This window comes from Antennarius striatus, chromosome 19 (genome assembly GCF_040054535.1).
Source record: "Antennarius striatus isolate MH-2024 chromosome 19, ASM4005453v1, whole genome shotgun sequence".
Lineage (NCBI taxonomy): Eukaryota > Metazoa > Chordata > Actinopteri > Lophiiformes > Antennariidae > Antennarius > Antennarius striatus.
This window is the reverse complement of record NC_090794.1, coordinates 1,699,377-1,724,872: the sequence shown is the minus strand read 5'-3', so window position 1 is coordinate 1,724,872 and position 25,496 is coordinate 1,699,377. Positions and strand designations below refer to the sequence as shown.

At 45.0% G+C, this 25,496-nt stretch overlaps 1 protein-coding gene across 1 annotated transcript in view; it reads left to right on the top strand.

The window, feature by feature from the left end:
• Positions 1-25,496, top strand: part of LOC137613564 (glutamate receptor ionotropic, kainate 2-like) — a 60,189-nt gene that overhangs the window by 21,064 nt on the left and 13,629 nt on the right. The window contains exons 4-10 of the mRNA XM_068342891.1: positions 1,110-1,291; positions 5,521-5,574; positions 6,716-6,889; positions 22,817-22,960; positions 23,685-23,792; positions 23,877-23,990; positions 24,114-24,320. Coding sequence (XP_068198992.1) covers positions 1,110-1,291; positions 5,521-5,574; positions 6,716-6,889; positions 22,817-22,960; positions 23,685-23,792; positions 23,877-23,990; positions 24,114-24,320 — 983 coding nt within the window. The remainder of the gene's footprint in view (positions 1-1,109; positions 1,292-5,520; positions 5,575-6,715; positions 6,890-22,816; positions 22,961-23,684; positions 23,793-23,876; positions 23,991-24,113; positions 24,321-25,496) is intronic.

Below are 25,496 nucleotides of genomic sequence, written 5' to 3'. Positions count from 1 at the left end.
ACGTTGAGCTCCCTTGACAGATTCTTTTTTTCTGGCTTAACACCTCCAATAGTGTCGGTAGGAACAAAACCAGGGAGATGCACACCTGCCCCAGAGAGGGGATCTATTGGGGATTACCTGACGAAAGTCGGAGGTGCACTATTTCTCTGTACAATACTTTTCACGAGATCTGCATGTTCTTATTTCACACCAATCTTTCAATGGGCTTCAGGGAGACCCAGCCCCCAACGCGGAGTAAGACCATTAAACTGCTCATCCAGCACTTCATTTCAAAAATAAAAAATAGGCCGAGCTATCTCAAAGTGGTTCCACGGGAAGAAAAAAAAAAAAATCCTATCTCACTCTGGTTCCCACTCAAACTATTCTCGCCGCTCCATCCATTTTTATATCCATGACAAGTAATCATCTCTCCCATCAATCCAGCCTCTTTCATCCCTCCACTCTGAAGTTCTTTACTGAGGGAGAAACTCATTGTAATCTCATCACAGCTCTCCCGGAGAGCTTTCTACCTGAGCGTGTGGTCGAGAAATGAAAGGTGAAGATTGTAGCTCAATATGCGACGGCGGCGGTGTTGGATTCCCCCCCCCCCAACCCCAGGGGGGGAGGAAAGTACAAGCAGGGCAAACAGAGGCGCTCATCAGACCACGTCTGAAGTGCGAGTGAGAAGCCGGATTGACCGCGGCTTTTTCCATCAAGATGGAAGCGAACGGATTCGGAATGGACCGGGAGTGGATCGACGTTTTCACCGGCGTTTGTAGGCGAGGTGCAGATCGAGGTTCTTTTTTCCATTTTTGTTCATTTGGTATAAAAGGAGTGCAACGCTGGGTTGGTGTTAAATTCTCTTGATAGGTCTGTAGCAGTGTGTTTGCTCGCCAAGTGTGTGTGGGAGGATCAATAGATGTGGATTAGGAAGGCATGCATATGAGCCTTTTCTGCTGAGAAATCCACATTTACTGGTGTGTGTTTTTTATTTTTTGTCGTGGCCTCCTTACCGTCAGAGACACTTCAAAAATGGCAGCAGATCAAACACATTTTTTGTTATTGCATCTTTAAAATTCCATTTTTTTTATTTTTTTATTTTTTTCACGGTATATCCTCTTTGTCTGCAGGTCTCATTCGACTGCAGGAGCTGATCAAGGCGCCGTCACGATACAACATTCGTTTGAAGATCCGACAGCTGCCCACAGAGACCAAGGATGCCAAGCCACTTCTGAAGGAGATGAAGAAGGCGAAGGAGTTTCATGTCATCTTTGATTGTGGACATGAGATGGCTGCGTGGATCCTGAAGCAGGTACGAGTCCACCGGCTTGACGCGCAAAAGATAGACTTACTGCTGAAAAAAAAAAAAGAACCAAACCTGGGGGGAGTATTTACGGTGCCTCGCGTGATTAATATTAAATGATCTCCGATAACAAGAAGGGCAACTCCGGTGCGCTCATCCCTCTTTGGCGTTATGAAGTTACGAGCTTGACAGGAAAGCAGGATCTCTCCAGAGTGAGTACAATTAAACTTTAAGGCTCCTAAAATAAATGTTTTGACAGTTTGTCAGGTTGACGACTCCCTACAGTTTCACTGTACGAACCTGGACGACATGCAACGCAGAGAAGCATCAACCTGCAAAAAAAAAATGTCTGGAAACCTGCTAAAAGTCACGTTTAACGGGTGGATGCTTCCGAGGGAGGGCGGACCTTTGGTCTCCAAAAACATCTCCAAAAACCTTCTCCAAAATCATCTTAAAAACGAGGCATAATACGTTTCTATCCAGAAAAAAATCGCAACTCACCAACGCCTCACCTGCACCAGCGTTTTCCCTTGTGTTGTTATTATTCAATACGTTGACGACACGTTTCCGTATCTATGAGACACAACGTATCTAAGAGACACAACGTATATACGAGACAACGTATATACGAGACACAATGTATATACGAGACACAACGTATCTGCGAGACAACGTATATACACAATGCCTCAACTGCACCAGCGGTTTCCCTCGTGTTACGATTCGATACGTCGATGACACATTTCCGTATATACGAGACACAACGCCTTATCTGCACCAGCGGTTTTCTTTGTGTTGTTATGATTCGATACGTCGACAACACGTTTCCGTATATACGAGACACGCGTTGCGTTGCTGCCTCCATTGCTTTCGCAACTCTGTCACAGGTGTGTAAAGAGCTTCAGGCGTGTTTGTGCTTCATCCAAATTCACACAAAAATCCACACAAAAGGCCTCCTTCCTGCAGGATAGCGCAGAGATGTGGGCTTGTTTCCTTTTTTTTTTCTCCCCGCAACGGAATGTAATCTCCCCAGAAAAAATCTGGATGTATTTATAGTTCTCTGATTCTCTCCCGCTCTCCTTTCACTAGTGCTCGATAATTAATGTAGCCGCCCTGCGATTTGGTTTGCACCCAAATTTAATGGCTTCTTCCCTTGGAACAAACTACAGCCATTCATCTAAGTGTCATAAAAAATCAGGCGAGTGCTTTTTACCGTAATCTTTGCTAACAAAACGGACTAGCAAACCTCTTCGGACGGAGTTAATCAAGAACGACGAGGACGTTCTATCGCGATGTGCAAATGAAAGTTTCAGAGTATTTTTTTATTCACTAATCTGTTTCTTTCAATGCACCGCAGGCTTTTCTGTCTCTCAAACTAACAAGCTCAGCAGGTGTGACTGGATTTAGCCACTTAGCACCTGTCAGCTAAACAAACCTTATGCACAAATTTAATGGTGAATCCTTTATCAAGGTGGCGGCTATCAAGACAGCGCGCAAATAAGGAAAACATCTACTTTTATTTTGCTTGTTTGACAAGGTGGTATATGCTATTAAGAATCGGCTAATTAATGAAGAGAAGGTGTGAATGGGGTTAGCTAACTGGTTAATTCTGATGAACTTCAGTTGCGTTTCCAAAACAGACTTAATGTAAGCTTAAAAAAAGAAGTTCTTTGTCGACGAGGCAGCCGAGAGCGAAGAGCTATCATTATTAGCACGCTAACGTATGCTACAGACTAGCATTTAAACGCTAAATATCGATTAGTCACTTTTTTCTGGAGCTTCTTCTCCTCTCGTGTGTGAATCTTTTTGTCGGATTTGTCAAATTTTATTTCTTTTTTTTGACGCTCAAAATTGGCGGTTGCAGATACGGTGTTTTGGCTTTGCACAGGTTACATCATCCAGCTCGAGTTGTTTGTTCAGAATAACTGGCATCATTATTTCATGAAACAAACTATTGTGAAAGTAAAAAATAAATATATACTTGAATAAATGCGAATAAATGTGCCAGGATGAATACAAGTATATAAATCTTCGTGGATCATCGTGGATTTGAATCGTAATTATATTCGTAACTAAAGGAGAAATAGTTTTTCGGGTTCACGTAGAGTTTCAATAACTTATTTCACACATTGTTGGTTCACGTCTTTTTCTATTTATCTGATATTATCAGCGATATTAATCTCAATCGACGATGAATGGGAGCGCTTAAAGCTACGGCGGCTACATCTGAGAGTAAGATGATTAATCAGCGCCACCTAAATTAAATTAAAAATGTACATAATTTCCCATTTTTAGGAACATAGACTCAGTAAATGCAGTCATAGCTCATTTATTATGCATATGTACTGAATCAGAAAGCTCATATATGCCCCTTGTATCACTCTCTTTAAGCACCCATGCAAATAATTCAGATACCTACCTAGTTTCTGCTCGCTGCATCTTTAATCTCTTTGCAGAATATTAGATATCTGCTACTGACCCGTCATAATGGATGCTCTCCGTTGGACAATAACGGTTTTTTAATTAGAAATTCTAATTCTGCTCACAGGCATGTTAAATTCATTTAACAGAGGCACATTATTTATGAGAGCGGTGGAGGGATATCACCGGATAGAAGGTGCGCGCCACGTTTCAATACGTGGACGCCTATTCTGCAGGAAGCAAAAAGGAAATGATTATTTATTGATGGCGAGCACTTGGTATGCACAACAAAAAAAACACAAAAAAAACAGATCGCTTGTGTCAACAGCTCAATTTCTTTTCATGCGATGCTTCCCAGGATCTGTTTTTGTGTTTGTGGCCATGGCGTTCGCCCGCCTGCTAAGAGCCTTAATAGCGTCCTTACAAAAAAAAAATATATAATAAGGACTTTGGAACATTTTATGCTTCTCTTTCAGCTTTTTTATTTTCACCAGCAGATTGAGCTGTGAAATAAACAAAAGCATGAGTCAGTGCAAACAACACATGTTGTGTGAAAAATAGCTTCTGGAAATCCGTTTTTAAAAAACAGGCGAGTCGGCTCTTGTCATTCCAGCTAATGTTAAAACTGTTTTTATTCCCTTTTTTGTTTTTTAATGTACAATAATCCCTCGCATATTTGCGCTTCAACATCTCCGGCTTCACTACATTGCGGATTTTTAGTAGGTAGTCATGTGATGCCGTACGTGCATGCTATTGGATGAAATCATCTGTGAGTCTCGGAACGCAACGCAAAATTTCCGTGTATTAAAGAAACACTTAAAAGCGCTTTGAACAACGGTAATATCAGTATGGGGAGTGTTCATAAATGTTTAAATTATCCTAAACAATAAATACAGTATTTTCCGGACTATAACGCGCACCTAAAAGCCTTTTATTTTCTCAATTTCTTATAATCCAATGTGCCTTAAACAAGCAAACCTTGGTTTTGGAACGCTTTAGACATTGAACAAATCGGAATTGGACCAAAAAAATTCGGAATTTTTTTGTCTTAGAAGTCGAACACGAAACAAACACCTTTTTCTCGCGCTTGGCGGTGAGAAAAAGGCGAGATAAAACGTGACGGTAAGGTGCTTTTTATTTTAGTTTATTGTATTCAATAACTTTTCACTTAATTTGCGTTCCAATGCCTATGATACGAGTTACGATACCGTAAACTTCTGTGCAAAAGATGACGGAAACTCTTACCTTAGGCTAGCCTGATTACGTCGATGGTTTTTTTTCTTTCTTTCTTTCTCGTGTTTGCTTCTTTCTTTTACATTTCTTTGATAATTTTCATTACTATACAATTTTATATATTAATAACATTATGAAATTACTTGTTGAAAAAAAGAAACTGAGGTTTGCCTGTATATGAAAAAAGTTTTAAAATGAAATATTTTTAAAATAGGCCATTCATTGAAGGTGCGCCTTATAATCCACAAAATACTCATTGTTATGTCGCGGTATTTTGTTTTTTGCGGGTGGTCCTGGAACGCATTAACAGTGAGTAACGAGGGATTATCGTATTTTGCTGGTAGATGAAGCCGTCTTATTCTTGACTCGATATATCTTTTAAATCACCAACCCCCTTATTTACACCCAATTTAAAAAGTTGGAGACCGACCGACCCGCCCCTGGGTTGTTTTATGGTGAAACTTAGTCTTTTAGCCGCGGATTGCTACGCGGGTTTTATAAATGCTAAATGAAGGATGGAGTACGAGCCTCATTAAACTATTAATCTCTGATCTTTAGTTACTTCTCTCTCTCCCCCCCTGCAGGCCCTGGCCATGGGTATGATGACGGAGTACTACCATTATATTTTTACTACCCTGGTGAGTACACTGGCAATTCTTCTTTTATGTTGACAAGATGCAATTACGGCGCAAACATCATGTTTATTACATTTCTGCACAGCCGCCATCCACTTGATAATGCAGGCGCTTTAAAGCGTTTTTCTTGTATTCATCTGTTTTTAACGCCGCACAAACACATCCGTCTGCCTGGATGTGAACGAATGAAAAGCACTTTTTTTTTTTTTTTCATCCCTGAGCATAAAATTAAATCCGAGTCAAGCAGGAAGCGTTCGCCGACAGCCTCGCTATTATTTTCATCTTGTGAGAAACACTACGCTACGACCTGATTTCACTTGCGGATTGAAATAGACGGCCTCCAAACCAGACTCATCTCCACTACGCTGATGACAAGCGTGTTTATTTTTATGATTTTTTTTGTTTCCCTTTTAAAGTTTCCATCTGGAAACTCTCCGAGTGCGTTTTTTACTCCCAACTCGCCGCTGACCTTTCCACCCCATTCTGGCCAATCCTCAACCCCTTGACGGCGGGAAACCCGAAGCAGCTGGGCGTTATTTAATCCTCCCGTCTCCAACCGCGATTGAAGTTTCGACAAAGTTGTTTGATCCAACCTGCTACAGAGATTACACGCTACGCTCCAGATGAACAAGCGGCACGTCTTCACCCGGCCTGGAGAACAGAGGAGTTCAGATAACAGCCTTCAGCAAATGAGACAGACGCCCATTTGCTCCGTTATAGAACAAATGGCGTGCTGCGAGAGGCAGAAGAGGCAAAAAGGTTGGAGAAAACCGAATCTGAAAAAGGACATTTCAAGCGGCGCTCGGCGTTTTAACGATTCCCCGCGCGTCCGCCGTTAAGACCCCCGGCTAGTCGCGTGTGCCGCCGGGAATGCTAAGACAACGGTGATTACAGGTCTGTCGGGTTGGACGTCTAACCGACTTCAACGTCAGTCGCCGTTTTTTGGCGCTAAAGCCATCGACGGCACCGCGTCACGATCAACATCATCTCGCTGTCGCTCCATTAGCCGTCGCATCCCAGAAACGTCCGCCTGGTCGCTCAAAAGATGACGCTAACGATGGGAGATAATGAGTAGATTAATTATTAACAGCTGAGAGATGAACGGTGTACTGCGAAGACTTCCCCCTCCTTTTTCCCTCCCCAGGACCTGTTCGCCCTGGACATGGAGCCGTATCGCTTCAGCGGCGTCAACATGACGGGCTTCCGCATCCTCAACACGGAAAACTCTCAGGTGTCGTCAATCATCGAGAAGTGGTCGATGGAGCGGCTGCAAGCCCCGCCCAAGCCGGACTCGGGCCTGCTGGATGGATTCATGACGGTAGGCGGGAAAATAAATAAATAAATTTAAGAAACGAACATTTCTCGCTGCGTTTGCACGGCTGTAATTAATCTTCGCGTTTCTCCGATTGACCGAATCAATCGGAACGGTCGTTGAGGAACGCGGCGGCGCTTTGAAGACTCCTGAAGAGGAGATGAATCGAGGGCCCCCTCGGTTGTCGATCACGGCGCCGACGCGGCGTGTCCCCCACCCCCCCCTTTTGTTGCTGTTGTTGTCGGCATTGGGTCTAAATACCCGGTAATGAGCCGGTGTGAACCGTAATAACCGTTTCCTTGCCCTCCTGCCTCTCCTCCCGGGACTCGGGCCAAAATATGACAATCTGTCAGTGTTCATGCAGAGAGAGGGAACAAATTGGATGGAAATTATGGCTTTGGCTTCTTAGGGATGGCTTACAAAACAAAACAAAAAAACAAAAAAAAAGAAAGAAAAGGAATGAGATGAGGTGATGTGAAAGTGAAAAAGGGAACGGGAGTCGTCGTGAACAGTCGATTTACTCGTCCTCCGTCCCTTTTCTTTGCAGACAAACAAACCTTTAGTTTCTCAGACGCTGCTTCTTTGGCCAGATTGAAGATCGGATATCAAACACGAGTGTAATAAAAGAAGCCTTTTCTCGCGTATTCCTGCATCCCCAAGCTTATACATCATGAATAATTGAAGCGCGTCAACATTTATAGAAATCAATATTTGCCTTTTTTTATTTATCCGGAACGAGTATCCCGCGGTTTTTGCTGTAAAGTCTTGCCAGAATCACGCTGCGTCCAAATATAGAGGCATTTTTAAAAAAAAATTATTTCACCTCCCTCCAAAACAACACTTCCTTTCTTTTTTCTTTTTACCCCATCCAGGCAAAAAAACGCATATGCAAAAAAAAAAAGATTAATGCAACACGCCGGGGAGGTTAAGTCGCTTCTCTTCCACCGGAAATTAATGGATATTAATGGAGAATGCCGAATTGATTAATCGCATTGCATGAATCATTTTGTCAGATCCTATAGCTGCGTATTGACATACCTCGCCGGACTAGAAGCGTAGTTAAATAATAAATAATGTGTCCAGGAGCTTTGATAAAGTACTTCATTAGAGTGCTCTATTTATGAATCCTGGCTCTGAGGGGTTTTATTCTATGGAGCGTTCCGCCCAGGCAGTATTCCTGCTAATAAGTGGATGAAGATATAGCAGCACCAAGGCGTCATTTTAGTGCTATAATAAAGACGTAATGGAGCAACGGTTTTCAAAAAAATAGCTTCCACTTCTATTAAATAAGGTAAAGATTAAAAAAAAAAAAATACTCGATATATATTTTCTTTCTCTGTATCTCAAATGTGATGATTTGATTTATGGATTTGCTTGACATTTTACGCGCCGGCGCCCCGGGCGGAGTGTCCACCTTGAGGAGCGATATTAAATTAAAAGCAAGGCGGCCGTCGTTTGACCTTCCACCCCTCCTGTCCAGCCTTCTGTCCCCCCCCCCCCGCCCAATCCCGCAACTCGTTCTCGTTCCCCACGCGGCGCCGGTGCCTCGCCAGAGCCTTGTTTTGCGCGCCTGTTGACCATGGCAACAGTTGGGTAGCGATGGTTGCCGGGGCAACGGCGACTGGTGTCACCTTGCGATTTTTTTTTTTCGCGAGGGGGATTGATTGACGGCCTGATGGGAGGAGGAGGGAAGGTGAGACAGCGGCGCAGGAGTGTTGATGGAGGGGCGATAGGGCGGGGAAAGATGAAGGGAAGGGGGGGCTAAGCTAGCATTAACGCTGGGTGGTGTATAATCACAGCGACACTCTGAGCCTCGGGTGAGGTGGAGTGTCATTTCTTGGTGGGGGGGGGGTATATAATGAGGATCTCCGCCGCTAACACCCCTGTCTCCTGCCTCTTCACTCTGTTTGGCAAGATATCTCCAACGGGGAGACGCGATCAGAGAGGGGGCGGCTAATTTGAGCGTAGACACGCCAGTTCGCGACCCCATCTATCTATCTATCGGGGGGTGGGGGGGGGTCGACTCCTTGCCTGATCCCGGGAAAACGCGGGGCTGCAGATAGATGGCCGTACAGACAGATAGATAATCTCATCATTATTATTTTGTCCTCTGTGTGTGTATAATTATCGCCTACAGCTAATGAGATAGTTGGTTTTAATGCTTTGTTGTAATTTGAATTCTTTTTAATACCCATTCACTGAGCTAAGTATATAGTCGGATTTAATTGAGGGAGAAAAAAAAAAAGTGTTTCCCTGTTGTACACCCCGCTGAGGCTTTAGCGCCTGATAGTTTCTACATCTGCATCATTTCATTTATGTCTACATTTCAGCTAGCTATAATTACCACAACAGAGGGCTGGCTGCTCTCCTGTGTCATCCGACACAATTTAGAATTCCAGTGTAATCGCTCATAATGGGAACTCTTTTATTAATAGAGTGCAGTTGTGTGGGTAATACAGACGGCAGGATGGGGGACCGGTTCACGCGGGACATAGTTAAAAGCATGTTAGCGTAAGCTCAGGCTAAATGGGTTGGGCGAGCTCCCAGAATTCCCGTTGCTCCGTGTCGGTCAGCTGCTTTTAGTTCGGATATATCATATATCGATATATATAAATATATCAGAACCATAAATGATGGCGGCGATGGCAGTGACAGTTCACCGGGAAAATTTATGATTTTGATCGGATGTTTCGCAACAGTTGTAGGAGGAGAAAAAAAAGTCTGGCAAAGCAAATCTACTTATTATTATATAAAATTAAGGAGTGTTACCCGAAGACTGAAATTTTTTTTAGTTGGTTTTTTTTGTTCGTTTAATTAAAAAACGGCTTCAAAGTGCTGAATTCCGAAAACGCCACCCTACTGTCGTCGTTGGAACAAATACAACATGCGCCAAAAACAATGAGAAACCATTAGGAATTGATTTTGGAATGGGACACTGCCTCCTACTGGTGTGACATATGTACTGCAGCGCAAAACAGGGGCGTAAAAATTATGTTTAAAATGCAAAAAAATTTACTGGTTACCTCATCGTCCTCTCATAGAATTAAGTCCTTCTGTTTTTTAGCACCTCACTGATCGTCACCCCCACCTTGGTACCCAATACAAAACTGTCTCCATGCTGCAAAAACGCACAACTTCACTAAAAATACTTCCAAACCATGCAGGGATTACAAATGGGATCCTCCGTGACCTCATTTTTCCATCCCATCAGCGGCGATGGCTGAAACATCCTTGAGCGAGTCGCTTAACGTTAAACCGGCTCAAGAACACATTGAACAAACTTTTACTACGGCGCGGTAAATAATGGTTAATGACAGCGATTTCAAAAAGACAAAACAACAACGTCGCGTTTGTCCTTGACACACAACTATTAAAGATTTTTTTTTTTTTGCCTTCGCCCTAAAACGCCGTGGAGTCGTAAAACACTGTTTGACTGCACATAATCCACAAGGAAACGTTTTGTTGGCATAAATGGGATGAAAGGAGGACTAGGAGATGGATGCACCAAGACTGCCAAGTATATGTAAAGTTATATTTAATGCTCTCTGAAATTGGCGTTTTACTGAAACGCCGTATTTAATATTACTCGCGAACGTGTCCGTCCCTTTTATACAGAAAACGGGAAGCGTGCACTTCCTGTTTCACCAAACGCTCGACGATTCAGGCACGTTTTTTGACGTGACGCAGAGCACGCGTGATGCGAAAGACATACGCTTTTGTTTTACTCATCAATCGAGGAGCGAGCGGCGGTCGGCGATGCGGCGAATTCCTACGTGGCGACCGAGAGGCAGGCTTTTTTTTTTGCTGAATTAACGAGAACTACGGGGAATCGTTTCGGAGCAACACACGCGTGGCGGGAACGGGGCAGATGATTGGTTGGGAGGTTTCATCCGAGCGTGTTCACACGTATTGGCTTCCATCTGCTATAATGGAGAAGCATCCCGAGTAAAGGAGACGTCGAGGAGAGACTAGATGTCAAATGGGGAAAACTGTTTAAGCAGTCGTGTCGTGGTGTTACTCGTCAAGTTGACGGACTATAAAAGCTTGCTTTAACATCTGAGGTATGTTAAACACGCGTTGAGAAAACGCCGTTTTACCAGCGGAAGCGTTTCGCTTTACTAGAAAAATATCAGGATACCAACTGAAGATTTTCAAGGAGGCTGATCTGAAGAGTCGCTGTTGAAACTAGCAGAAAATGGTTTGAGGGGAAAATGGAAGGAATTTATTTGTTCTCTTTGTTCTTCTTCAGTTTTTATTTTCTTTTCAAGTGTCAAAACCGATGAAAACCAAGAGCAGCACCAAACGGGAGAGCCGGGAAGCACACAACTCACGGCACGGAGATGGGAGAAACATAGTCTTTGGAAGCAAAGAAGGGAAAAACACACACACATAGTTGAATAAATAAGACGAGAAAGGCGGGACCTGGCCTTATTGGACGAAGGAAGGCAGGAACGCTGGGGTAGAACTCGACAAACGAGGCGCCGGATGTACGAAAAGCGTGTCAGTTTGTTCCCGACATGGTTTGACGGCCTGTCGACTTCGGAGGAAGTCTAAAGGATCTGATCGAGGTGTTAGACTCACAACTCTTTCTTTCTGTGATCGTCCATGTTCAAGATTGTCCAAACGGATAAGTTTGGCCCCTAAAGCCATGATGCTAACGCAACTGAAGTGGCATCACAGGTTATGAACGCTTTGAGCCGTCTGGTCCCGCCTGATCCTTCAGGTCGCAGCACTCCATTGGCACTGTCCTCAGAGCACACTTTAATTAGTGCCACACTGCCCATCTGATTAAGTGGCTGTTTAACATGATGGCCTTTCCTCATATTTAATCAGCCCCCAGCTTGTTTTAGCTAAAGAGACTAGCAGGCTCCCACTCCACGGGCCTTTCCGACCCTTAGTTCATCAACGGCGGCAGAAAAAAACAAGCCGGGAAAGTAAGAAATGGCTTAAAAATAAGACGTCCGACTTTATCAGAGATGGACCACGGAAAAGCAGGCGATGGGGTTTGTTTGCGATCTAGACAGAGCTGTAGGTTCTGCACCATCTGGCGGACCCTCTGGCCAGAGAGAGGAAGAAGAAGACTCAGGCAGTATGGTGGGAGTCAAGTCTTGATTCATAGTGTAAACAGCCCGGGCGGTGTTAATTACCTCTGGGTGGCTGTGAAACCATAGGTACTTTACCGGGCTCTCCCCAGAATACCGCGCTAGACTGATGCTGTGAATTCCAAAAAGTGGGCAATACCAACATTGTTGTTTCTTGTACGCCGTGAATATGCAAGTAGCACAATATTGCTGCAATAGTTCAGCAATAATAGATGTGTGCCCTTGCTCTGTTTTGTCTGCATGCATATCGAGTGGCTGTGCAGGAGTGGAAGTGGAAAAATACTTCAGTGGAGGTGAGAGCGTTCATATGGTAACCTTTGTAGAAATGCATACGGGAGAGGAACGGTGTTCTATGTGGATTACGTGGCATTTTAAAGGAGTTATTTGTACATAATATTATCAATATTAAAGCAAGTAATTATTGGTTTTTCCAAGCTTAACTCGCAGCAAAACTTCTGGCTATATTTCTCGAGTACCTGGGGAAAACGGTCGCGGCTGCAGTTGCCCGGAACTTCTTAAGTACCACGATTAAGTAAGAGTATTTAATTTATTTCATCCCTGACTAATGCGCGCTTGTTTATCACGCCTTTTGGAATCTACGAACCATAAATCTCCGCCTCTGTCTTACGGCTCTCCTGGGATGATAACTTGCGCTGCGGCCCCCCGAGGCCATCCAATATCCCTGAGCACCAGTGTGACCGTGACACACGCCACCCCCGCTGCTCGCACCTGCCTCCGGGGGTGGATTGCATGATAGCGATCTGATGATGGTTGTAGCCTCTGATTGCACAGGCCTTTATTGTCCTATATAACATCAGCGGGGTGGCGGACTCGCATCAACATCGAGAAAACGACTGGCGCGCGTTTGCAATTGGGGTGTGGCGCTGAGCGAGGCTACCGTCAGAGGAATTGTACCCACTTTTATGTTTTAAAACCCGAATAAAAGCAAAATTTGTCCGACGGAGCTTGAAAAGACAACACGTTTCCCTTTTTAAATACCTCCCACCCCCCCTTCCACCGGACAGTTTTGACTCACAAATGGCTTCTATGGCCGAGGGAGCGTCGGCGTTAATAATGTTGATGTGGTGCCAAGCCCAGCTGGTGGCGCCCAGCACAGGGCATCGAGTGTCTGCTCTCCACAGTCGCCGTCTTTAAAAAGGCGTTCGCCTCTGCCAAGTGGGATCAGAGGGAGGAGATCACAGCGTTGGAATGGACGGAACCAACCTGTGAATCCGTATCGCCCGGCCCGTTATATACGGAACGCCGCGACAACGAAACGGACGTATATACGAGTAAACGAGATATTTTACAGTTGGCAGGATGAGATTCCTGCTAACTCATTAGCTGACGTATCAGTGTGAATTTATCTGGAATTAGCTAACATTAGCAGATAATATCAGTCACACTGATGAAAGATAAGCCTCTGAATAGGAGTCTCTTTTAAATCCAAGTACTTGGAATCGACCAATCAGCTCCCAAGAAACGTTAAAAATTTGCATCCAATTCCTAATGAAGCTTATTTTTTTGCAAAAACGATGGCATGGCTTCAGTTTCCTATGAGCTAGGCGCGACCAAATTTGGTGGCGCGACACCCACACGGAGGCCCTCATGGGGGCGGGGGGGGCATGTTGGGCGGCAGATGCTCGCTGGAAGAGGATGGCATCGTCTGCAAAACAACAAACCCCGCCGCGGATGCCAAATCCCGACGTGCTGAGACGGCGAACGGGGCAAACAGTGGCGAACGGCGTCAGTATTTATTAGCATGTTAGCACACCACCGTTAGCGTTTAGCTCCGGGCACGGCTGCTTCTAAATATAAGCCTTGCATAACCGCTAGCTTGGCAACAGTAGACAGATTTTTAAATTATTCACCCTAAAAATCTACCCCCCCCACCTGGTAATCATGCTACCTCCTCGCTACACCGACTGCCCCACAGCTCCACCTGGGAGGTGTGTGAGCGCTAGATTAGCCACGGTCAACGAGCGCTCTTTCACCGGGGCAAGGTTATTTTCTTTATACCCATGAGTAGACTTGCTTTGGAAGGAGAGACGCAGCTTTTATTCACACTAAAGTAATAAAAGCTCCTAGAAATAAACAGGTAAATAAATGAAAAAAGGATAAATATTAGCGCTGTAGCACTCGGTGTAAGAGACGCGAGCTAATCTGTTCGGTTTTTCTCCTGTAAAGAGGGGCTTCCAGACCCTGACACCTGAGCAAACGCTGAAACGGATTCAATAAAAGCACAATAAAATCAGGCCGTCGCGATTTCATCGATAAGAAAGCGCAGCATCGTTTCCCGGAGCGGAACAAAACGACGGGCGTCCCTTTTTTTGTCGCACGCCGTTTCCCCCTACCCTTCGAAGTTCAATTTGGAGTCAATCGCCTGCAGGCGTTTTTGTCAGATTGGACACGTTCTCGCTCTCACTCTCTGTTTCGGATGCTTGATGGATGCGGCTTCATGTGTGTGTGGGCTTATCCTCGAAAATCAATGATCATATCCTCGGGTTCGGGTGTTTTAATTTGAGATTCGACGCGCCGCTCCGAGTCATCGATGACCTGGTCGTGACTGGCGTCTTTGTCCCTGAGCTCTAACGCAATAACAGATTCGCCCGCCGGCTGGAGGACGCTCCCTGCTTCCTGATGTTTATTTGTTTAGAGGATGAGAGGGAGGAGCAAACAGATTGAAATCGGACGACGAATAAAAAAAAATTAAAAAATCAAGCAATAAAACCGACACGAACATCAGTCGTCGTGAACCGGGCATCGTTTCCCATCCTCCCGCCTCACGTTCGGTTCACGTGTGAGAAGGGGGTGGGGGTTGGGGTGGGGGGATTAGCATCCATTTAGCATGTCAGCGCGGGGGGTGGGGGACATTTTGGCTGTTCAAATAGCTTTAGCAATAAATCTGCTCAGCCGTGCGGCGAGGCGGTCATGTGCGGCGAGACAGGTAGCGGCGGGCGCAGGTACGCTGATTGCTGCTGGGACGTCGAGAGATTTTTTTAAAGCAAACGGCGTCGCCCGTTCCTACCCTCAAACTCATTCTCGACGCTTTATCGCCCAAAATTTTGACTGCTTTTTCTTTTTTTAGGGGGGGGTGGGGTGTAAATCTGGCGTTTCTAACTAACGGATCAGCGGTTTGTTTGCGGCAAACACAACTCCACCCGGTCGGAACGAGCCGTCTGCGTTTGTTTGAACTGCGTACTCACATTCAGCTGTTTCTTGTTTTTTTTCCGCCCGCAGGACGATATTACTGTTTCTACCCTCCTGACTTTTTCCAAAAGGTCAAAAATGCCAGTTTATTGGCATTATTTTATGAAGTATTGATGAGACATTTCACTCCTGAAACAAAACATCACTCAGATATTGATAAAAGCACATAAAAATGGACGCAGAGGGTTTTCAACCTCCAATCGTCTGTCAGTATTTGATAAGTCAGGGGTGTTTTATTAAAAGTACAACAACGCCAAACAAATATATATATATGTGTAGACATACGTGACTCAGACTTCTTCTCCGGCTCCCAGGAGTCCCGCAGGACCCGGTGCTTTCAACAAAAAAACCTCTGCACTGTAGTCCTTTATCCCTCTTTAAAGCGAGCTTAAACCTACAATAAAAGCATGAATGTGCTTTCTCATAAATCCAGAGCCATCAATGGATCTGTTGCCCCCGGGGGCCCGGCAGAAGGAAACCAGTCTCACTTCCCGATGACAAAAAACCTCATTTAAAAAAAAATAAAAAAAATCAGCAACTCTACTCTGCTGCCTCAGCATGTGGAAACGCAATGCGAGAGAGGGGGGGGGGGATAAAAAAATAAATAAAAAAAGAACCCCAACAGACGAAAGAAAAAGAGGAGGAATTACGGCAGCGGGTAAATACTCTGGAGAGCAAACGAGGGGAAGGCAAACGAGGGGCAGACGAGACGGAGGAAAGCGACAGAGGGATGAGAGGGGGGCAGTCAAATAGGAAGGGATGAAGGGAGGAAGTTGGAGCCACCCTGGGGGGGGGGGGTTCTTCCTTTCTGAAACGATCAGATGCTGCACACACTGCTTTTTCTGCTGGGGGGTGTGTGTGAGTGCGTGTGTGTGTGTGTGTGTGTGTGTGGGAGGGGGGGGCTGAAACAGCCATAATATGCTCCATAAATCACATCTCCCATTAAACTGTTGTCTTTTCACTTTTCCTACCGGAAGCAAAAGTTTTGCACCATTTCTGGGGCGCCGGCTCGACGTCCGAGGACGACACACACTCGTGGCGCCATTTGAGTTTGATGGCGGCGCCAAACGTAGCGTGGAGATCGTTCTGAGGAGCATCTGGGAATGATGGTTATTCCCCGTTTGAGCAGCTTGATACCAGTATGAGTCTGGGACCCGGGGGCTCTTCGCTTAATGACTTGATCTAAGACTGGAAACGCTTTCTAGTCACGAGTCAGACGACACGCGTGATTCCAGTCGCCCTACTCAGCCTGCAGTAGTGGCTACTAGCTTAGCATAAACACTGGATGAAGGCTAAAAAGCTGGTGAAATAGGCTTTACAGCATTATATTATTATTTATTATTGTTATTATAATTATTATAATTTATGAACAAAATCAAATTAATTTTGTGATGCTAAGCAAAGCTAAGCTAAGAGACTTTTGGTTTCAGCTTTATGTTGAATAGTAATAGATTATTATTACTATTAGTAGGGGTAGTAATAATAATAATAATAATAGTATTAATAGTAGTGGTAACATCCTCTGGACACATCCATTGATCAAGGAGGGATGCTAAGTTATGCTAACAGACTTCTGGCTTCAGCTTTGTGTTGAACAGTAATAGATTATTAATTTTCACTTTTCACTTCTATGACAAACATCACAATAATAAAAATAATAAGCAACAATGATATAAAACATCGCATCTCAGCTTTCATCACAAAACAGCATCAAAATCTGAGCCTTCTATATATAATGCTATAAACATAAAATAATTAACTAAATCCAAGTATATAGTTTATCTAATAAACATCTCCTATACTAATTCAAACAAATAGTAATTCATCATGTCAATGCATGGGGTGTATTCAGGCTTTCTACAATAGGAACTACAACTCCCATGATGCTCAGCGGCAAACCAGCATGCAATTCAAACCCAACAGACATTTGTAAAACTGAAGAAAAACAAACAGTGGCACACCAATGGAACGGCACACACACAAGTCAAAGTGTTAGCTCCATGCTACACAGCTTAGCACGCTGTCAACCCTAACTTCATCAGCCATTGAACCGACAGATTCTACCACGTCGACGACGACTTATACAAGCAGGACGTCGATGCAGCGCAGCGCAGTAGCAGAAAGAAGTGGACACACGGCAGCCAGCATCAAACACACAAACAAAGAACTGCTAAGACTCACCGACCGGCTGCAGACCAGGTCCAAACTGAGTTTAGTCAAACCACTTCCTGATGACTGGTCACATGGGCTCACAGCACACCTGCCTCTTAAAGAGACAGTACTTACCAGACGATTGAATCACCTGCAGCAGTATGTAACACTGAAATATGTAAAGAAACAACAAAGATCACTGAAACACAACAATTAGTGGTAATGGTGGTAGTTAGGGTACGGATGCTAAGCTAAGCTAACAAGCTTCTGGCTTTAGCTTTATGTCGAATTGTAATAATAATAATAATAGCAATAATAATAATAATTATTATTATTATTATTATTATCAATAGTAGTGGTAGTATTAGTAGTAGTAAAGGTGCAGTGATGCTAAGCTAACAGGCTTCTGGCTCCATCATTATGTTAAATATTAATAGTTTATTATTATTATTAGCAGTAGCAGCATCCTCTGAACACATCCAGTGATGATGCGGTGATGCTAAGCTAAGCTAACAGTCTCCTGGCTCCAACTTTATATTGAATCTTCACAGCTCCCTCTGCAGGAGAAACCACGCGACTGCACCTCTCCAACCCCCGTCTGCAGGCCGAGCCTCTCTCTCAGAGGCAGTATTTCTTCCTTAAGTTGAAGCGCCATCATTTCCCACCAGCGTCCACACCCCTCATGAGAATCTCATCTCTCCAGATAAAACAAATAGATAAAACAGCAGGCTTATCCGCTGCAGTGGGCGGCTGAGTGAGAATAGATATCTTAATTAGAATCCTAAATCGTGGCGTGTTGCTTACAGAAAACTCTGCTTGACTGGTGAAAATTTAATTGCTAAAAAAATCACACACTTTATAAATGCGGTAATTTATCTGACAGTAGGAATTGTGAGTCACATACTTGTGGCGACGGCGCGGCGAAGCGGCACAAATCCATATAAACTGCGGAATGGAATGAATAATTTCCTCTTTTGTCTATCAAATCAAACCCCATGGGTCCGTCTGTGATTGGGGGGGCAGAGCGACTTCAGCTTCAGGAAAACAATGAGCCCCCTTACCTCCCCCTTCTCTTTCTCTCTGATGCTGGTGGCGCCGCCGCCGGTGCGTCCCCCTTCCCTTTCAGGCGTGTGTTGTTGCGCCTGGCAACCGCAGCCCAGCCATGCATGGTAAATAACAGGTCAGCGCTAATCTCATTAGGGCTAATCAGATGTATATGATATGTATATACAGCAGAGACGTCCATCACGGGGGCCTTTTGTGTGTGTTTGTGTGTGTGTGTGTGTGTGTGTGTGTGTGTGTGTGTGTGTGTGTGTGTGTGTGTGTGTGTGTGTGTGTGTGTGTGTGTGTGTGTGTGTGTGTGTGTGTGTGTGTGTGTGTGTGTGTGGAGAAAGGAATTCTGGGAGAGGTGAGAAGTGAAATGGAGATGTCGTTTTTCAGGCTGCAAACATTATCAGAGGAATTATGGAATTATGCACAGGTGGAGAGCGAGTGTGAATACTGATGCAGGAGAAAGGGAATATATTTGTGTAAACACACACACACACACACACACACACACACACACACACACACACACACACACACACACACTCGACTGGCAGATCGGTAGACTTTTCAGTTCACCTTTTTCCAAATGAGGAAACTGCATGCAACCGCGACAAATGAGGCATGCCTCTGGGAAGCATGTTGAGGTTTGTCATTATGTCTGATTGCTTTACCAGGTTTGTGTGTGTGTGTGTGTGTGTGTGTGTGTGTGTGTGTGTGTGTGTGTGTGTGTGTGTGTGTGTGTGTGTGTGTGTGACACGCACGCCTCCCCGCTAATTGGCTCCTGCGAGTGTGTCAATGTTTGTATGTTCCTCACGTAGGGGTTTTTATGAGAGAAGGGGTAGAAAAAAATAAATAAAAAAAATAAAAATGCACAGCTGAATGAAAACATCAAGGGCGAGAGCGGAAAGGCGTAAGAAGTGGAAAACTGTGAGTCATTAAATTAAGGAAAAAGCTGCGTTTGGAAACGGCGCTTCAGCTGCAGCAGAAGGGGAATGTGTGTTTTCAGATGGTTATGTGGGTATTTGGCGGCGATGGAGCGGGGGGGGGAGACGTGGAGAGGTAAGGAAGACGAGGCAAACAAGACTTTTGGGCATTTTTTTTTTGTTTCAAACACTTTTCTGTCTGAGGGCCCCCGAGGGGGGGTTGGGATTGGTTTCACTTTAAACACTTAAAAACAGCCCAGAGGGAGACGTGCTTGGCGCCCAAATAAATATCAAGATCGCTCTTGGATTGTTTTTAAATTGAATGCAATCTGCCAAAGCTGTGAGCCATCATTTGACGTTTCTCTCCCCCCCCCCCCCCCCAATATATACCCCGACCGATCTCTTCATCTTCCACTCGATGCGAGCCTCTTTTTTGTTTCCATCACAAAGGGATTTGCGGGAATTGTTCTGCAAGTGGGAGGAAAAAAAGATCTTCGCCATGAGAATAATTTGAGCTGGATGATGTTTGATAGAGATCGGCAATCAAAAGTTTAAAGATGGAGGCGAGTGGGGGGCGGGGGGTACGAATATTTCCAGGAATGGAGGAGTGACGTCATTCATGGCAGATTTCAAATACAGACAAACCTCGGTTTCCGACCACAATTTGTTCCTGAAGGCTATTGGAATAGTGATTTATTTGAATTCCAAATACATTTTTTCTGTTACAAATAATGGAAATGTCTTAATCCGTTCCAAGACGCGAGAAAACTACCTTTTTTCAACATAATACGTTATTTCATAATGTCATTTATATATCAAATTGGGTAGTAATGAAACATATCAAAGAAATGTAAAAGAAAGAAGCAAACAAGAGAAAGAAAGAAATATTCTCGCGCTTGGCGGTGAGAAAAAGGCGTTTGTTTCGCATTCGACTTTCCAAATTTTGTTCATACTTCCAAGACAAAAAAAATTCCGAATTTTTTGGTCGAATTCCAATTTGTTCGATGTCTAAAGCGTTCCAAAACCAAGGTTTGCTTGTACAGTAATCCTTCGTTACTCGCGGTTAATGCGTTCCAGGACCACCCGTGAAAAATGAAATTCCGCAATATAGAGACAAACTATTTTATTATTTACGGTAATTTAAACGAGTCGATAAGAGTGTGGGAAAAGGTAATACAGATAAAAGATGGTTTAATATCAGTATAGGGAAGGGATCAAAAACGTTTAAAATACCGTAAATAACAAAATAAATAGTATGTCGCTATATCGCGAATTTCGTTTTTCATGGGTGGTCCTGGAACTCATTAACCATGAGTAACGAGGGATCATTACCTTTTCTCACACTCTTATAGACTGATTCAAACGCAGTGCACCTCCAGATGCTGTCAGCCAATAGCATGTGGGTACGGTATCACGTGACTACCTACTAAAAATCCGCAATGCAGTGAAGCCATGCAGCTTGAAGCGCGAACAAGCGAGGGATTACTGTAAACACACATATATATATATATATGTTACAGTCGGTGGATCTTTATGTTACAATAAACAACTTCCTGTCTCTTACGGCGCCCCGTATAAAACCGTTCTTTTAGACCCCCCCGCCCCTGAAGCATGTCCCCACTGTTATCACTCTGTTAAATTGTCATTGGAGCATGTTATAAGGCTCTCTCTAAATAAAACAGGTTGCTGCACATATGTATAAATCTTCATAAAGTCATCTGCTACCGGGTGAGAGCAGATCTACACCCCGCATCCAGCAAATAAGTTGTCATAGTTTTTTTTTCTTCTTCTTCTTCTTCTTCTTGTTCTTCCCTGGAAGCGTTTTTCACAAGAATATATTTATTTTTATGTCTTACATGCTTCAGTCTGACCCAAATGAATAAAGAGTTTTGCAGATGGAAGAAACGGGAGTGTGATATCGATTGGTTTCGGTAGGGAAGAAGTCAAGGTTGTCGGAGGAAAGTTAAAAGGTCAGGAGCAAAGCGAGGAGCGCGGAAAAAAAAAAAAGGTTAGCAGAAGGCAGATGTTATTTGAATTGCATGCATTCCACCGTGTCACGGTCCAACTGTACTTTTCAAAGAGAGCCGGCTGAATAAATGAATGTATTTTTGAAGTGGAATGAAACTGAATGCCATTATTTACAACTTTTTCTATTTCAAAAAAATAAATACATCTTGCATCCGCCAAACAAATCGTCTCCGTCGGAATCCAATCCGTTGTCATGACGTCGGGAGGTGACGCCACCTTCCTCCCCATCAATGGACTCAATTACATTTGGATATTTTGACTGGATTGTAAAAGTTCTCCCCGCTATAATAGATTAGCAGAATGGCCGACGTTTTTCTCCCTAATCGGCCGTTTCCATTAAAAATAGCTCCGGCGCTGTTTCTGGGGGTGGGGATGGGGGTGGGGGGGGCAGATACGAGCTGATCTCTTTCTCGGGGAGGCAGTCGGGATGAAAAGAGAGCAGCGATGGCTTCCCCCCACCCCCGTCCTCTGATCCGCTGCTGCCTTTGACATCAGCTAACTCCAATGGCGACTCGGGAGGCTAAACTCCCTCCCCAATCCTAGAAGTCGGACTCATTCCTTTAATTGACCTGTCAATGCAAATATGCCTCCGATAAATTACGTATCTTACCCACGGATACCTCCTCCCCCTGCTCCTACCTCCCCGGCAGCTCTGCTGGCCTCCTGCTGGGGAGTCCAGCTCAGCCAAGGCCCCCCCTGGAGGCACATCCACAAAGACTATATAACTGCAGATCCGCCGCGGTCTAGCGGTAATCTTTCTCGCCGCTTCACAGGTTGGTCACCCAGGACTTGTCCAATGCGATCACCGCCGCACGTTTCAGGAGCGGCCATCCGAGCTGAGCCGTAACGCGCTGACCCGGGTAAATACGGGAGTCTCAAACGGCGAGGACAGACGCCGTGAAAGGAATTCATGAGTGCCCGGCGGAGCGGCAAAGATAAATCTCAGCGTGTCAGTGTGATAAATTTCAGCTCAAGCATTTACTCCCTTTGATAACTTATTACTGGGCTTATATGGATGAGTATCGCCACGGCGATCCGGCGTGGTATGCCGTGTGCTTAGCATGTTATGCTGAGCCTGACAGTCCAGAGACGTCCAGTTTCGATCCTGATTTGCATTCCCTCTATCTGGAGAACAGGCCAACCCATCGGGAAGCATTAGTCTTCGCATGCTAGCCTTCCGATCGGAGATAGTCTCTCCAGTCGAGCTACCTCATCGCCCCGGACAGCGGTCGGGTGTTTCCGCTAACAGGCGGCGACACTCTGTCATTTGTGCTGGGCGTTAACGGCTGGCATTACCCCGAATTTATGTTCTCTTGTCCCGGCTGAGGAGTAAAACAAGTCACCCGAGACTCCACACAGTTTGGCGTTAGCGCGCCGGAGAACGAATGGCCCGATAAAAAGGTCACGGCGGGGCGGAGGTATTGACGGGGTGTTTTCATAAAGTCTAATCATTGCCCTTTTGCTTACAGACGGACGCGGCGCTGATGTACGACGCCGTGCACGTGGTGGCAGTGGCGGTTCAGCAATCCCAGCAGATCACCGTCAGCTCCCTGCAGTGCAATCGCCACAAGCCTTGGCGCTTCGGAGGGCGTTTCATCGGGCTCATCAAAGAGGTATGACAAGGCCAACGACATGCCGGCACACCTTGACCCCTGACCTCCCCCCTACCCGCTGGAATCTGCTGAGCGCTACGTCCTTGGGGACGGCGTTACATCGATCACCTCCCCCGTGAACTCGCACGTTGTTTTTCTCGCGCAGCTTAATTGCTAACTCTTAACGCTCATGAGAAGAAGCACCGTTATCATCGTCCGCCACACGTTTTGATTCCCTTTCTCCCTATTTTCCCTCCGCCAGGCGCCGGTATCAAAGCCTCCTCGCGGCCCCTTAACTCTAGTCCGGGTCAGCCATTTGCTTTGTTCTACAAAGCTCCCTTTTTTTATTCCGAGGATGGTATCATTGCAGGTAATTTTCAGAACGGGCCATTGTAGTCGCTGGCGCTTCCTCTCCCTCCTGCCTGCCTGTTTCTCCAACACCTTTGAAGTGAAACTTCAAGCGCATCGAAGCACATGCATAATGAACTCTTACCTGTCAAATCTGCTTCCATCTTAGCTGCCTTATTGCATCTTGTTATGTTGTTGAGACAGACAGCAGGGGGTTGCGGTGGTGGTGGTGGGGGGGTGGATGGAGCCAGACGGAATTCATAATTGGGACAGTAAAAGTTTTATGGTTAGCGTTGGGATTGATATTGTTGCGAAAGACGATACCTTAAGGTTAATGGAATGAGTGCGGCGAGCGGCGAGGACGTTGGGTGATTATGCGTAATGCTTCCGTCTGCAGGCTCACTGGGATGGTTTGACCGGACGTGTTCTCTTTAACAAGACCAATGGACTCAGGACAGATTTCGACCTGGACGTCATCAGTCTGAAGGAGGACGGCCTGGAAAAGGTGCGTCTGGGTAATTTTTGTCTTGGGAAAGTCGTGGATGTGGACAATCTTGAGGTAATTGTGACGTCTGAACTGTCTCGACAGATCGGGACTTGGGATCCCCCCAGCGGTCTGAACATGACGGACACTCACAAAAGCAAGACATCCAACATCACGGACTCTCTGGCGAACAAATCCCTGCGTGTGTCCACCATCCTGGTACTTAAAGCACGAGCTAAGACCCCCCACGCAGCCGACAAACAAGCACAGAAACAAAACAGCTCAATATCTGGTATAGACCCAACAGACTCGATGCTACACCAGTTTATCTTCCCCGCACAGGAGGAGCCATATGTGATGTTTAAGAAGTCGGATAAGCCTCTCTACGGGAACGACCGCTTCGAGGGATACTGCATCGACCTGCTGAGGGAGCTCTCCGGCATCCTGGGCTTCCGCTACGAGGTGCGATTAGTCGAGGACGGGAAGTACGGTGCGCTGGACGAGAGCACGGGCCAGTGGAACGGCATGGTGCGGGAGCTCATGGACCATGTGAGTTGGGGGGGCAGGGTGGGGTCAAATGTGTGGAAGGAAAATTATTCCATTGTAGAGTCGATGATAAAGGTGACTTTAAGTCTAGATGAATAATTCCTGTCAGACGAAAACTGACGCTCGCGATGCTACTCAGATGTTGTTTGACTGGTAGCTTTCAGAGCGATGGCCAATCAGAGATTCAGGATTAATCTGTCATGATTCGAATGTTGTTTACTCCCACTGTAAAGCCTTGATAAAAGGTTTACAGGTAGTCCTCAACATACGAACACAACTGTTCTTAAGTCAGTTTTTCATAAGTTGAATCGTTCATAAGTCGTTTTTTGTTAGATTTCACTCTAAAATCACCATTTGAGGTCATTTAAATGTCATTACTACTCTAAATACTCTTACCATTACTAAATAATTTACTATTACTATTACTAGTACTTTTCCCTAAGAATGACCAGAAACAATTACAATACTGTACATTAAAACAACACAGAATAATAAAATATTGTCATACCGTGATGTAACTTACCTTTAGACTAAAACCCCAAGTTCGTAGACCAGTACCGGTCTGTGGGTCAGTCGGTACCGGTCTGTACATCAGTCAGTAACGGTCTGTGGGTCCGTCGGTACCGGGTCACACAGACAGAATCCAGAACTTCCATTATTTCTGTTCTCTTTGTGATCTGGTTCTGAACAATGTTTTATTTTAAATGAGTGGATTCTCTCCTCCACATATGTCTATGAGTCATTCTTGACTCTTGTCGAGATGCGTGCCTCGGTCACATGACTACCTTCTTCAAGGGGCCGCTCCGGCCGCTAACACAGAATACATTACCGCTAAACTGAAACTGCCAAGCTAGGAGAACCAACAGCAAACAAACATCGGCAGAAAAGGGAACTAGAGTTGTTGGCGGTTGTTTGTATCTCTAAATGTTCGTAAGTCGGATGTTTGTATCTTGAGGACTTCCTGTATTATTGATATGTAAAGAAATTCTACACGCTAATTTTACTTCCTACCACTTTGATAATACATCCAAATTCCAAACAGAGAAAATGATCAAGACTATTTGAGAAATAACTCATAAATAAAAATACATAAATAAACTCGGGGTGAGATCTCGGCACCAAAGGCGGCTAATCTGGCGCTCACAAAGGGACGCCGGGTGAATTTGTCCCAGATTTATC